The 15,000-nt window shown below is 38.8% G+C and overlaps 1 protein-coding gene across 5 annotated transcripts in view; it reads left to right on the plus strand.

The window, feature by feature from the left end:
- Positions 1–2,172: 2,172 nt before the first annotated feature.
- Positions 2,173–15,000, plus strand: part of LOC137985239 (uncharacterized) — a 33,381-nt gene continuing 20,553 nt past the window's right edge. The window contains exons 1-3 of one of the 5 annotated variants that reach the window (XM_068832794.1): positions 2,205–2,308; positions 9,022–9,072; positions 14,417–14,617. In XM_068832794.1, coding sequence (XP_068688895.1) covers positions 2,266–2,308; positions 9,022–9,072; positions 14,417–14,617 — 295 coding nt within the window. In that variant the 5' untranslated portion in view covers positions 2,205–2,265. Of the gene's footprint in view, positions 2,309–6,411; positions 6,467–8,657; positions 8,903–9,021; positions 9,073–11,746; positions 12,041–14,416; positions 14,618–15,000 lie in introns of those variants that run through there. The other 4 variants (XM_068832795.1, XM_068832793.1, XM_068832796.1 and 1 more) reach the window with 4 other exon arrangements.

A 15,000-nucleotide genomic window follows, 5' to 3' on the forward strand; every position in this document is an offset into this window, starting at 1 on the left:
AAGATAGTCAATTGCCCGGGGTGGGGATGTTGAAGTTTCGATTTGATCGGCGCATTAATGGAAGAAAAACCAAAAGGATTGCGAAGTTTCATGGCTGAGAACCTCTGCGTTGCGAAGATATAATTGGAATTGTGACTCCCGAAATTGGCCCGAAAAGTTTCGGGACTTTTGAGAAACAAACCCCAGGAAACAGTTTGCACATTTATGCAATAGCGTAGCTAATCAGTATTCATTAGATGCATTTGAAGAAGGGATACATAGTTACATATTTAATTGACCACTGCACGTAGGAGGTCTAGGAGCTTTTCAGGCCCAATGAGACGAAATCAAAGAAATAACGTAACAGAACAGCAACTTTATCCCAACTGGCCGGAGCCAAACCAGTTGGCTGTTTAAAAGTGCAGCCATGACTTTAAACCAGGGACTACCGAGATCAAATCAGGGAGTGGTCAGAACTGGTCTTGAACCCGTGATGTCCAGATCTCAAGACAATCGCCGTAACCACTGGCTGACCTTCCCCGGTACCCTCAAATTGGTTAAAACGGTGACACCTTGTTCTTGAACGAATACACGACTTTATTATCATGAAGTTATATTAGTAGAGACATACGGCAAAAGTGACCACGTGACCATGATTTTCCCGCCATTTTTCTCGGTTACTGGTGCCGTTTCTACGTGAAAGGAGGCATTTTCACGTTGGCTGTGTACGTGGACAAGTTTGTGGAAAAAAAAGAATCTCAAGTATATTTCCGGTAAGTCAAACAAGCAAAAGTGATGTTCCATGGTTATAGTTACTGCAATTTCCCTCGTGAATTCGCGTTGATTCTCTGTTGACTCAGCAAAACAGCTTCATCGAAACTCGCAAAACTTGATGGGTTTCTATCGATAGCGTCTTTTTTCTTCAAACGGTGTATTTTTTGTTTTTGCTTTCTAATAAATACTGGAGATAACAGAGTTCATTCCGACTTGCCGTGGGTCATACGAAGACTTCACTCCATTTTAATTGGCAACCGAAAGTGACACCCGCCGACACCCGCCATCTTTGTCTTTGCCGCCGACCGCTGGCCCTAGAGTTATTTTGTTTATTATTGCTAAATCTCTCTAATGTCAATGCTGTCGTGCTGAAGACAGAAACAATACATCTGTTATCAGTGTCACCATCGACACAACGTTGATCACAATATGTACTTCCGGAAATGTTATGTCTCTATGGTTGCAATTTAAGGATCATTTGATCTATAGCCCACGTGTAGCGTTACTCAACCCTCCCCCCCCACTCCGCTTTTCGTCAGGGGGTGGGTAAGGCTACACAATGGCAAATTTGACAAGCAATGACCCTAGTACACCTGAGACATTTAATTATGATTTTTGATTACCCTATCAACTCGGCGCCCTTCTTTCTTCGTTAGGAAATTATTGATAGCTTTTTCAGCCAATGGACTTTCAAAAATCCCACTAGCATCTGCTTATTTCAGGTGTTTTGTGTTTTTATTGATTCCACCGTTGGGTACAAGTTGTCACCCATTGTCAAGCAGACAAGAGCAATCAAAATGGATTTGCTTGTAAACAGTGAATATCACAGCCACCTTTCATAAGTGACCACTGTGTTCCACAATTTGGATGGTTGCTTTTTGCTCTCTGATGTAAACAAACTACGTCATCCTTTCGTTGTTTTCAATTTTAAAAACATCTTTCTGCATTCCCAAGTGAAACACATAGCTCCCTTATTTTATAAGAAGAGAGGCCGGCTTTGATAGTTAAAAGAAACCTCCCTACAGAACCTTTCGCGGTGACGCAACCAGTAGACAATTTTTCATCAAAATGTCAAGTCATTTCTTATCATAATTTTGAATATCAACAGAATTATTAAAAAAAACAGCAGGAGTATTTCTCACGGTTAGTTCATTTTTGCACAAAGAACACGGTCAACAAGGTCAAATTTACGGGTTTGCAAATTGTTAGTGACCTCACATATTTAATAACTAAAGTAGATGACGTTCTTTAAAACGACAAATTTTTGGGTGGAAGTGTCGAAAAATTATCATAAATAACTACCTCAAAACAGTTGTATCACAAAAAAAACGATTCTTTCATCACTAAAACTTATCGCATGGGCAGTCGTGCGTTCCACCGATATTAAATACAGTACTACCAATGAAAGCAGATGCTTGTTAAGTGTGCGTCAAGTTGATTCCCCGATTATTTTTCAAAGAATCACAAAATTAGACTAGCTTGCAAGCTTAAGTGGACAACTGGTCACCAACAATGTCGACTCGGAGTAACGAGGGCGAAGCCGAGGACACAAAAGGTAAATTATTTCTTCCTTTCCCACAAACGATACAGTGTTTCGAACGTGTGATGCATGTTGACTCAACAGAGTCGCCAAATTTGCGAGGATTGTTTCATTTTTCAAACAAAGTATATAACGAGTATCGAAAGGCACAGGAGAAATGGGCTGCCAGAGAACTATTACGCGTGGAAAAAGACACGGTTCGAAATTTTCTGAAGTTTTATTCTGTCCGAAGTACAAGTTTATGTTTTCGCATTCAATGAGTACTGTAGCTAGAACGAGCACAAGGGTTCTCGTCCGATGTCATATTAGACCATATTAGACCTAACTCAGCCAGCATACCGTCGCCGGACCGAGGTGGTCGCAAATCCTTCTTCTCAGATGACTTTTTCCTCATCAAATCGGTTGCACCTTCAATTGCCTCTTAATGCAAACGTTACATGACCATGTGAAGAAGAACTACTGCATTGAAATTTACTTATTCTCTATTTTTCCAAACGTGGCGTGTGGGGTAAATACTGAATACGTTACATAACGAACTCAAAGTTCCGGCGATGAAGAGTATTTTAATGCTTGAAACACTTTATTTATTAATCCCACCTTTATCTCATTCCGAGCAATCATTGTTTTTTTTTTAATGTTATTAACTTGATACGTTTGCTAAATGGAACCAGACAGCCCTTGTTGTCCTTATTAGGCCATGAAAGCTGCCAATAAGACAAGACCACCCAAAGAGCAAATTAAGCCAAAAGCCTTTGAGGGAAATTTCTAGGCTCCTTGTGATGTATAAAAAATGTCTAAGGAGGTGTTTTTATCACCGAGAAGAATTTATCTGTTCGGATATCTTAGCTGAAAATGGAAGTGTCCAAAAATTTTAGGGAATGAAATCTTCATTTCAGAAATTGCTGGCTGAAAGTTATCTTCTAAGAATTTCCAACCGAACCATTTGCTCATCCGAAACTGCTAGGTGACCTTTTCAAGTGCCAAAAATTGAAAACATATCCCTTCCGAAAACGTAAGGGACTACTTTTTCCTGGTTGTGAATCTTTTAGGTGAAGTTTTAGTTAAGAAATCTGTATCTGTTTGGTAACGTAGAACCGAAATTCACAGTTTGACCCTCTCGAACACATATTTCACCGAAGATTATAGTTGGGTGCTCCTGATAGAGGGTGTGAATGGGGTTGACCGACTAACGACAAAGGCTGACTACCGTCGTACAGTGTTTAGCTAGCTGGGAGGGGTGAGGAAAAAAATCTGACGAATATTTGTTTTGGTAAGGTAAATAAATATGTCTGAGTTTGGCCCGTCGTCAGCCGCCGGAGCGAATTGACGAATGCGTATCATGAGCTATATGTAAGTCATAAGCCTCAAAGAACCTCACATGTTTCGCATTGAACAGCAAAGCAGGCGTAGGATTTTGCAAGAAACATTGCATGTTAAGGACCGGCTACTACACCCTCTCCGCAGACCGTACGTACCGCAGTCGAAAGTGCTCTGGATTTTCGCGCGGGATGTTGCGGGTTTGTACGAAGTAACATCCGGTTTTAAAAAGAAAATTGGGGTAACCATGCATTTTTCAGAGATAATTAAGCTTCAATTTGGAAAAGAACGCCATACATTGCTTTGTGTTTTAAATCTTTTTACAAATATTGTTGATTAATTATCTTCGAAAAATGCGTGGTTACCCCCAATTTTCTTTTTGGATTTCAATAAAACTTGTTAAGTAGGCACCGTACGTGTCCTTAAAGCATATCTGAGGTTCGCCAACCAACCACGTAAGTAAGCAAATGCACCGAGAATGAGATATACATATATGTTGTGTTGAAATAGACCTTTTTACAGTCATGTGCTTAGTTACCTAGCCTTTAAATGAAAGTGAGGCTGGTGTTGATCTTCTTTTGATACAGCCCTCCTTGCTTTCCTTATGCTAATAATGTTGTTCTCATGCTAATTAGTTAGAATTTACATAAGAAAAGCAACCAGGTTTCTATCTAAACAATGTCATCTCTAGCCTCACTTTCATTCATAGGCCAGATAACTAAGCACATAACTGTAAAATGGACAGTGATTGCATCGATTGAGGTAGTTTATCCTAAAACTATTATTCCGGAAGGAAAACTTTTTCGGTTAGGATTCGAGCCTACCCTGGTGGTAATATTAATAATCGGTATACACCATATTCCAAAATGGCCGCCATTTCGGTATCCTTTTGTTTCGTTGCCAATAGGCCATTTCCGAGTTCATGGCTGCCTCCTCTTCAAAGCGAGTATAAGTGCGAAGTTTTTGTTATGGTAATTAGTGCTACTTTACATATGAATGAAAACTAATTTTCATAAGAAAAACTTCGCACTTAGACTGGCTTTGAAACGGAGGCAGCCATGAACTCGGAAACGGCCTATAGACCTCTTTGCAGCTACGGCGGCCATTTTTCTATTGTTTCAAATAGCTATTATGGAATGCCCAGGGGGCAAATTCATTTTAATTTGCCCCCTGAGCTTCCCGTAATGTCTTTCGAAACAATAGAAATCAAAATGGCCGTCTTATCTGCAAAAAGGTCTAATCCTGTTGGCCTCGCTTTCAAACGTAAACTTCAAAAGAATATTTAATCTAGAACGAGGCCAAAAGGGCCAATTTGCCGAACAAAAGCCATACCAAAATGGCGGCCATTTTGGAATCAAAGCTGTATGGTCATCGAAATACATCACTGGATTCTCCTTTTAGGCATTTTCTATTATTTTCTATTGCATATTGTTAATTCTATTCTCAGGGAGCAAAACGACGTATCGCATTTCCCATTAAGGGTACTCTCTCGAGTTTATTGACAAGTCTGAAAAGTTATTCATTTGCTATGAAGCAGAAAATTACGTAAGTGGTAGATATTTTGCAAAGTGCGGCATTTCCATTTTCAATTTACATCAATTTTGATCCTGGTACCGTAAGTGAAAAGGATTGGTTTTGCAGTTTTTATGGCAAAATCTTTCCCGAGATTAGCAGTAGCGGTGAAACCATTGTCCTCTTAAAAAATAACTCCGATCGGACACACTGATTTTGCTGACTGGAGAAACTAAAAATATACTAATTGTTGCAATAGTGGGATAACGTTTTCTTGCCATTACAAATGGAGAACAAAAAGATATCAGTTAAATGAGACAGTCGTGAACGTTTGATAAAATAGCAATCTTCAGCCGTTACGAGAAGCCCGACGAGAAGCAAGAACGATTGAGCATCAGTTGCATGAAATCGAATGATGCCAGTTCAATAACATGAAAAGCCCGCCTTGTACGAAATTTCTTTGCCCTCGGGGTTCCACAAAACAAAGGGCCTCTTGACATGACTTCGAGTGCCACATGATTTTGTCCTGTTTTTGATATTTTTAGATGATGAGTAACTTTTCTTTTGTGATTTAAATCTCTCTGAATTATCACGATAAAACTGACATCATGAATCATCGCTTTTAACTTCCAAAGATTTCCACCGCGAAGAAGGATGGCAAAAATAGAGAGATCCTTTCTAAACAAATGTAGTTCTGAGATGAAAAGTCGGTTAAAACTAAAACTTTTTGTCAACTCGTGGCTGGGTTGGTAACGGAATGGTACCGGAAAGGGACTTAAATAGCTCTTTTTGAGTGTTATTCGTTAATTGCATTGAATTTTGTGTGAATCGTCTCAAGTTATCAAACAAACAAACCGACCTGTTATATTTTTTATATCTTTTCTTAAAAATCTCTTACATTTTTTATATCTTTTCTTTAAAACGACTTTCACCGTACGCCATCTCATAAATCATGAACACGTGTTTCCTAGCTAGTAATGACGTCACGAGATCAACCACAAAAAGCACAAGTTGAAGGAAGTAGTCGCCGGTTTTCCTGCGAAACTAAACCTTCAATGAACGAACAAAAAGTTACAATTCAGTACTAATAAAGCGGACTAATAAAGCGGACTTTATTTTGTTGTTTGAGTCAAAACTATTATCCTTATCGCATGGGTGGTCGAGCGTTCAGCTAGCCATATTCACTTAATCAGGCAAACCAAGGCGAAGCATTTGCGAAGTGAGTTCCTTGGAGAGTGCTATAATTTCCAGAGATCCTAGAAGTTATGTCACATGTCCGTTAGTTCTTATGAAGAAAGAAAACTATGGCAACTAATAGTAAGAATAAGACCAAAACAAAACCAGGTAATTGATGGATCCTGTCCTTTTTACTTGCTTGTATTCTACAACAACAACTCAGTTACCTTTTAGTTTCTGTGGGCTTTTGTTGTAATCAAATTGAAATGTACTATGCTATAATCTTAGCTAGTTCTTCTCGTCATGGGAAATACCTCATTTTAAGTGAGATTTTCAACAGCTACATTTCTTGAGTAAGGCCAATCAACTTTCTTCTTTTTCTTATAATATGAACTGAGTTGTTAACTGGCTAATAAGGGGTACGTCTACTAGTTTGCCAACATTTTGTTTCGATATCATTTATCTTGTACCCAAGAATTGGAGAAGAAGTTAGTGGTTATGAAATTGTGATAGCCAGGCGTCTTCTCGTGTGGCTTGAGCCCTGCGTTTAGTCTTTGCAACAGAACGCAGATCATAGATTCAGTGTTGTAAGAACTCGTGTTATTTTCCTTCATGACAACTCTTCAAACTCTAACCAGTACTAGGGAACTCAATGAAATCACAAGTCAATTGGATTTGTTTTTGAAACTCTGGACCGAGGGACGGTCATACACCTTATGGCTCCTAAAGATATTCCACTCCGGAAAGGAACTGCTAAGACGCATAATAACGTTATTTAGTACTAGTTGATGACACACGAAATAGGTTCCATAGGCAAATTACCAGTGGTTTTACTGTGTACGGCCTCGATATTAGATTGATATTACATGGTCATTGCATAGCTCTCCGAGTCTCTTTCAAATGGATGAAAACAATGAAGTCATTGAACTATACAAAGTCAAAAAGTTTTCAAAATGCTATGATTTTGTAAAATAAAGTCAGGGTATTTTCAACGATTTATAAAGAAGAAGTCTTTAAATTCTAAAAGCCCTAACTGGAACCTTTCGAGAGTTATTCCATTTTCAAACCACAAAAAGCGGAAGCAACTTGATATTTCGGTCAGAACGCTCCATTGGCATTCATTGTGACGAGTTCGTCAGCCGGGAAAGTAAAAAGATTTCCAAATAGTTTGAGATGAGAACAAAACACTAAATAGAATGTCAGTAACAGAAGAAGGTACTTTGCAGAGCGTCAGAAAAAAAACATAAGAAACTGATAAATAGGTAAGGAGGAACAAAAGCTCAAAGATTTAATTTAGAAATCCCGAGCAAAAAACAACTTCGCGAAAAACGGACATTTGCTAAGCCAGAGGCAAATCGATAATTTATAGTATTACGTAGGTAAGTTCAATGTCTCCTTCTTTTGACAAAGGTCTAGCGAAGGGTGGCAATTGCCTAATGTTGGTACAAACTTATAGCCCCACTATCAGTTTGCGAGACGTTATTTAGCAACATTGGTGATGATTTGATTTAGTGAAACCCAATTCAGCAAATGAACAGAGTAGCAATCTTTCGTTATCAACTAATGCTTGACTGTAGCTGTTTTAGGCGTTGTATCACGTGTTAGCCTGCATAACATTGAGACGCTAAGGGTGGGTTTTGAGCCGTGAGGCGCAAGATTGACACTTGGGAGGGAAAACATGAAAAATATGATTTTTCTATTCACCTGCTTTTCCCATTCCTCGCATGTTGAAAACGTAAAACAAACATTGAACAATTTTCCGGTAACGAATCAAATGCCATGAAAAATGCGTTGACTGCATCAGTCTTGGGAAATGTCACATGACAACGAGCAGTCACGCGCAAAACATTGCGGAACTACGTCATCGGTATTGCGTGTCCTGCCGGATGAGGCATAACTATTCGTGTGGTTTGCATTAACCCGATCGAAGACAACCTCAAGGGCTTAAATTAAATGCAGGTGAATGGCATTTCTTTCGGAAATGGTATAGGAAAGCGTGACAGATTTCTCAGCGAAATGCAATGGCCGCGTGAGGAATTGTAACTTCTACCAGTAGACATATTACAGCTAAGCAATAATAAACAATATATAAAAGATCAACAAAGAGACGTTTGTACTTTCCGTAACAATTAAGCAAAGCTTCGTGCTTTTGTTTGAACCTGCCAACTCGATTAAAGTGGTCATTGAAAATGCGTGGAGTATGAATTTAAATGCACATATTAGAGGCTTAAGGGATCAAGTTCTGTGCTAAAAGCGGATCAGATCTTTGATTATGAAAATAACCAGCTCACGAAACGTCGTTCAATTTTAACAAAATGAATTCAAATGTCGTGATATTTTACTCCGGGTGAGGCACGCCAATGGATTTAATTAACCACCATAACGTGACTTGTGAAATCATTGAGCACAACGCATATAAATAACCTAACGTGTGCGTAAAATGCAAGGCCGGAGTGTTACTCGCATTTAGTACCATAAATAATACTGCAAACATGTTCTCGCAAAAAGGACTTCAAAGGCACCCAGTTTGCGAGTGGAATGAGAGAGAAGTGTTAAGATGGTTAAGACAAAAAGGGCTGGCACAACTTTGGCGATATTTTCGCGGTATGTTGTTGCATTAGGTTGTGGTTTCTTCTTGGCTAAAATTCACTTCACACGAACTTTAACTGATTTGACAAATGTAAAAATTTACAAGATCTAAACTACGTTCATTTTTCTTCAAGATAAGAAAATCGATGGAAAAGCTTTACTCCAAATCACAAGTCAATATCTGGGTAAGTTATCTTTCACAAATATTATTGAGTTTAGCCATTCGCTCAACTTATCCGATTCCATTTGATTCAAATATCTGCCCAATTTAGAAGGGGTTTTACACACGGGCTTCAGCTTATCAGCTCAAATTGTTTGTTTCTGTTAATTGGAGCAAAGACCCCTCACGTCGCTAGTAAAATAGCGAAGGAATCATAAACAAGGTCAACAAGTGCAATTATCACTCATGTCAGCACGTTCGTGCGGTCCAACATACTAAAGTGAATACGAAGATTAAAACGTGTTTTGGTTTGCACTACTTGTGAGGCAAAAGATCATATATCGCAATAGATTTATTTTATTGCAACACGCTATTTAATGACCACAAATATATTCACGTTATTTGATTTTTTCCTCGTTTTTATCATTTTACCGGGATCGCGCAATCAATCAAGAATATCTAACATCCATCAATTGTTTTGTACAAACCTTTACACAGCCAAGGTTTATGGCAAAAGATACGTTTACAAATCAACTGATTTTAATGAGGAGTATTGGGTTGTGGTGTTGTTTATCAGTTTCCGATAAAGGTTTTTTTTAAAAATAAAAATTGAAAAATACACCGCAGTCAAAGTATTCTAGCGAGGACATAGCTGGCTAATATTGCTTGCTATAAATTGTTTAACTGGTGCTTGCGAAATTTCAGACTGGGCCATAAATCGGGTGTAGCACTACAATCGATCCCGAGTTCCGTTTGACCGATTTCTGAGGAAAAAAAAAACCAAAATAGAGTTTTGTTGCTCATTCTGGATTTAATGTTATTTGTAAGAATTTTTAACTTTTCAACTGGTCAATGCCTGCATAAGTTAAATTTCTTATCCATCTGTGTTTTCAGTTTTCACTGTCAACAAAACCATATTACGTGACCACTTCAAAACAGATCAAAGAAGTAGACAAACAAACCAATTATTTTTGTCTAAATTTCTTGCGTAAAGCATGACGCAACAAAGAATTGTGTACAGAGAGTACCGTAACAGTGCAATACTTTAAAATCTTTTCTGATCGAGCATCACGTGTCAGTCAAGTTTTATTAGTCAAACGGAAATCCAGTTGAGAAATCAAGTTTCAAGCCGTGGGGGTAAAAGGTCACATTGAAGACTTTGAGCGTATGCTTTTCGAGTTCGGGCTCTATCCGAATTACGGTAGCCGTCTGGGGAGCGGTGTCCGATATACGGTTATACATACAGAAGTCAGATTCTGATTTATTGACTTATGAAACCTTACTGAGTACCATTATCGGCTCTTTTAGCCAAATTCAACGAATGCGAAGTGGCAACCAAATCAAGCGAATTGTAAAATGACTACTTAAAACATTCAAGGGAAGTTTGAATAAAACAACAAATACGAAAGGAAGCAGGAATTGGCAAAATTGAAGAAGATTAAAATGGATTTCAATTGGGATTTTTGCAAACTGTTCAGTCTCACATTTTGCAAAGTTTTTCTCTGTTGTTTGTAACTTTAAATTGTGTATGCCCAACAAACATTTTGTTAAGTAAAGCTATGATCCTCGCAGTTATGAACAGTATGAACGCAATTTTGGCAATCGCGTAGAGAGACGCCTGAAAAGTATTCAGTAGTTCGATGGGGGACGCTCGAACCAATTTTCAGTCAGGCTTGTCTACGCGATTGCTAAAATGTAAGCGTAAAATAATGGATCGATAATGGAGGAGCTGATAGTTTTCCTGGAGTACATTTTTTTTATAAGAACGTGTTTTTATAACGTTGAGTGAGGCTGAGATTGACCAAAATTTTAAGAACGTATCAAGAACATTCCTCAGGCTGAGAGTCTACTAAGAATCACAGTTCTTGTTTTGCTCATATATAAAATAAGGGTAAATTTATGTAAATTAACCCAAATAACATAATTAGATGTTCTCATAAAAAAAGAGTGTAAAATGGTCAGATGTGATTTCCAACATGAAATACCAATGTTGCCTGTGTAAGATGTTTTTGACATTTATGACTTCATCCTATAAAATAATTAACATAGGAAGTATTAAACACGCTCAAATATTAAGCAGGAAAGGGCCTCATAAAAGTTTATGAAGCGTTAAAGGACTTCTGTGCCTCTCAAAAGTCTCTATACAGTCTATAGTTATTTTGGCCTTCTATTTCTTGTTATTTTAAGAAGGCAATGATACTTTTTGCTCAGGTATTCCCTTTTGTCCCAAAGGAAAAGGTGATCTGTTGTATTTTTCTCCTTTGATCGTTCGGTCTTTACAATTTCATTTTTAAAACTGTTAAATCGCCGACGCTTTAGAAAGGTTATTTCAGTTCTTAATTAAAATTTAATTAAAACTGAAAGCCTCTTTGCCATATTTTAATTTTTTTCGTGGCCTTGACTTAATCATTAGGTTGTTATGGACCACTTAGTCATCATTTCAAACATTTATCAGCACAAAATTTGATATCGTGATATCTAACCTATCGCGTGACAATGGAAAATGACGCAATGGTATTTATAGAAATTCTCCTACCAAAGCTCGAAGCCTTTAAACTCGACTGTCTTAGCTTCAGTTTTAAAGGAAGTAGAAAGTCAATTGAATCTCTTTGGGTTTGGTCCTGGTGGGATTATCGATTTAATCATTGCAAAAGAAGCCGGTAAACTGATACTTCTATTGATGAACCCGGTAACGATTTATCGACTGTTCTCGCGAAAGAATGGATCAAAATTACCGCTGAGCTATTTGAAGTCAACGAAAATTCTAAAACTGCCGGCTCTTTGACCCCTTGTTCAGCATGTCTGATGGAATCAAATTTGTCTCGTATTGAGAAAGCTGTTGAGTGACTGGCCGAAGTGAAATCCGACCGGAATTAAATATTTTCAGCGATCAGTTGGACAAAAATAATTTGTCGAAGCTACGGAACAGATTCTCGTCTTCGCTTACTTAGAAAGGATGAGTATTTTCTTCTCTGACTTCGGGTTCACTAGAGGTAAGGAATTTTGTGTCTAAATGCTTGACTGGTTGCTAAAACAGACTGAAACAAAATTGACGCAATCTGTTGCGAGAAATCCTTTATGGTTTATCATGAGATTTTCCTGTCTTTTTCGCATTGAGAAATTGACGTGTTTACGAGTGCAACAAACAAGTAACTTGTGTCAATATATACTGTCTGCATGACTAAACTATGTTAGGTTCTGGCAGTTACAGGCTTACAGTTACAAGTATTCGAGGTCGAAGTCGCAATGATATACCCTCTGAAGCGATCTCATATGAGCTTTGACCGAAGCAGTGGAAGCTGAGCCACTTCAAAATTCATTTGTTAGTCTTTTCAGTGAACAAAGACCAATAGAAATTTCAAGGACTAACAACGAATTGAGTTGATAAACACATCAGCTTTACAATTGAGCCCCGAGTCTGAGATGAACAGACAAAATCACAAACAAACAAAAAAAATTCAAAACGTTTGAACATTAACGTTGTTTTAAACATGTGAAAGAATGTTTACATAATCTTTAAAACAGATCTGACAGATTATCTCCCTTTTTGTCCCTTTTATAAACCTTCGCTTTCGTTTTGAATTATAAGAGGTGGGTTTGTTGGGGTTATTTCGGAAATAAAATATCGTATGATATTCTCCTTTGCGAGGAGCAGCGAATGGCAGACAGAATGAAAATATGACTAGCGACTAAATCCATTATCTAGTGTGGAATCCACCAGTGACGCGGCCACTCACCTCCCACTGCCAGGGAAGGAAGTGCGTTGGGGAAGTGGGGGGGGGGGGGGGGAGGGAAGACAGGTTCATATCCTAGGGATGTCTCCATAAATAAGCTTATTTAGTATCGGTACACAACTTTTTTTCTTTTTTCCTTTCGATAAAAACCAAATCATGGTTTACTCCAAATTCGTAGATACCCACCACAGGCTGTGGTGGGTATCTACGGGTATCTACGGGACAATTCGAATACAAAAAAACACGTCCTTCACTCCTTGACCCTTTTCTTTGATAAAGATATGACTCACATAGTCAGGTTTATGGCGCGATGGGTTATCTCATCGTACCAGATGGGTCAAGATAAATAAAGTTGCAACGACGAGCTATACATCAATTTTCCACACAGGTTTAATTCTTCTTCAGTGCAAAAGATAAAGAACTGAGCTCATCCGTCAGTTTTGAAGACCACATACATCAAATTCATAAGGCCATGACTAATTTGTTTTTTATTTTTTTTTTAACTAATCCCTCTATCTGCGCTCAAGGCTTTTAGAAACATTCCAGTGGAGGATTAAACATAGTCTTAAGAGGATAGCTTAAGAAGTTTGACCTGCACCAAACGCAAACGACTGAAGAGGCTAATGAACATCGAAAATGCAAGGCTTCACGGATAACACTCCGGACAGGCCATTTGGCTTCGTTAGATCTTCAAGATAAAAATAGCTGCATCATAGTTAATAGAGGGGAATGGTTCAGGTTATGAAACCCGACAAATTTCTTTGTTGTAGGTTTTTGTTCTCTTTTTTGGCCTTGACCGTGCACAAAACACAATAGTTGTTTACTCCGTACTGAGGAACCAACCAACCGTGCATAGTGTATGACGCAAAACAAAAGATTGTGCACGGTCGTGGACTTTGCAACCTAAATTTTGGCATCTTTGTTTGCTCCTTTGATATTTGCCGAGCTTCAAAACAAGTCCCTTTTATTAACTATGGTTGCATTTTTAAGGTTAGAACCAAGTTGGCTTTTGGTTTGGATCCATTCCGTTTTTATTAAAGTCCATAGTCCGAGATCCCGCCCCGGGGGACTCGCATATGAAACAGACGGGGATGCTCGTCGTCTCGCTTAGGAGTGTAAATTTTGGATTTTGGTCTCGCTTAGGGTGTTCCGGGCAAAGCGCCAATATTTTAAGCCGCCAAGGTCTCGTTTAGGGTTCCGCGAAGAGAAACAGAGGTCAAATTGTCTTTTTAACTTGTTTTTAGGGGTCAAAATTTGCTTGAAACCACGCCCATCTTGATCTCCTTTAGGGGTCACAAAAAGCTTGAGCCACGGCCAGATGGTCTCCTTTAGGGGTTAAATTCAAAATTTCCGACGAGCATCCCCGTCTGTTCCATATGGGAGGCCCCCCCCCCCCCCCGGGGATCCCGCCGGCAGAAAAGTTTTTTTGCCCACGCAGGAACTTGAAGAGATAGGCTTCTCGAAGGCCAACTGAATCTAAAAAAATCATGTTTTTTTGTTCCCTAAAACACATTTGCCCAGTTTGGAAATGCGTCACATAGCTAGAACGACCTCTTTTCTTTCCGGATTTCAATCACTGAAATGTCAATATCTTTTACGGGAATTTTAAAGATGATTATGTCCTCTTCATTGCAGATCGCCTTGGCATCTCAAACCCAACGTCACGCGACAAGCTACTTGCTGCTGTCCATGAACTCAAATTGTTTGGTGGCCCTGTTCCAGATGAAAGGCATTTTCGGCTGAATGTTCCAGGCACCGGAAATAAAGATGTAATCACCGCAAGATCAAAGAGGAGATCCTTACCGGTCAGGCCCCCGGAAATGCAACTACGCAGCGGTAAGACCCAAAAATCTTGGAATTACTTAGGTAAATCGAGGTACCTTTCAGTTCAACCCCATTTTCACCTGCTCCGACAACCGCAGACAGTTTCCGAGAAATTTTAGTGCATAAAAGTGTTTCAATTCAAAATGTGCTATTTGTCCTTTCGGTTTAAGGCTCTGTCCACACGTATCCGTATATTTTTGAATCTGCAACTTTTTCTTTGCGCATTCAAAAATTTTTAAGTCCACACGTTTCCGGATTCAACTCTAATATCCAGGACTCCTCTGTTAATATTGTCGATAGAGCATGCGCCATCAAGTGCGCGATTTGGCGACAAGAGAAGCAACATCATTCGATCAGCGGCCATGTTGAATATTTACGCAGACAAAACTGTATCT

Source organism: Montipora foliosa, chromosome 14 (assembly GCF_036669935.1).
Source record: "Montipora foliosa isolate CH-2021 chromosome 14, ASM3666993v2, whole genome shotgun sequence".
NCBI classification, from domain to species: domain Eukaryota; kingdom Metazoa; phylum Cnidaria; class Anthozoa; order Scleractinia; family Acroporidae; genus Montipora; species Montipora foliosa.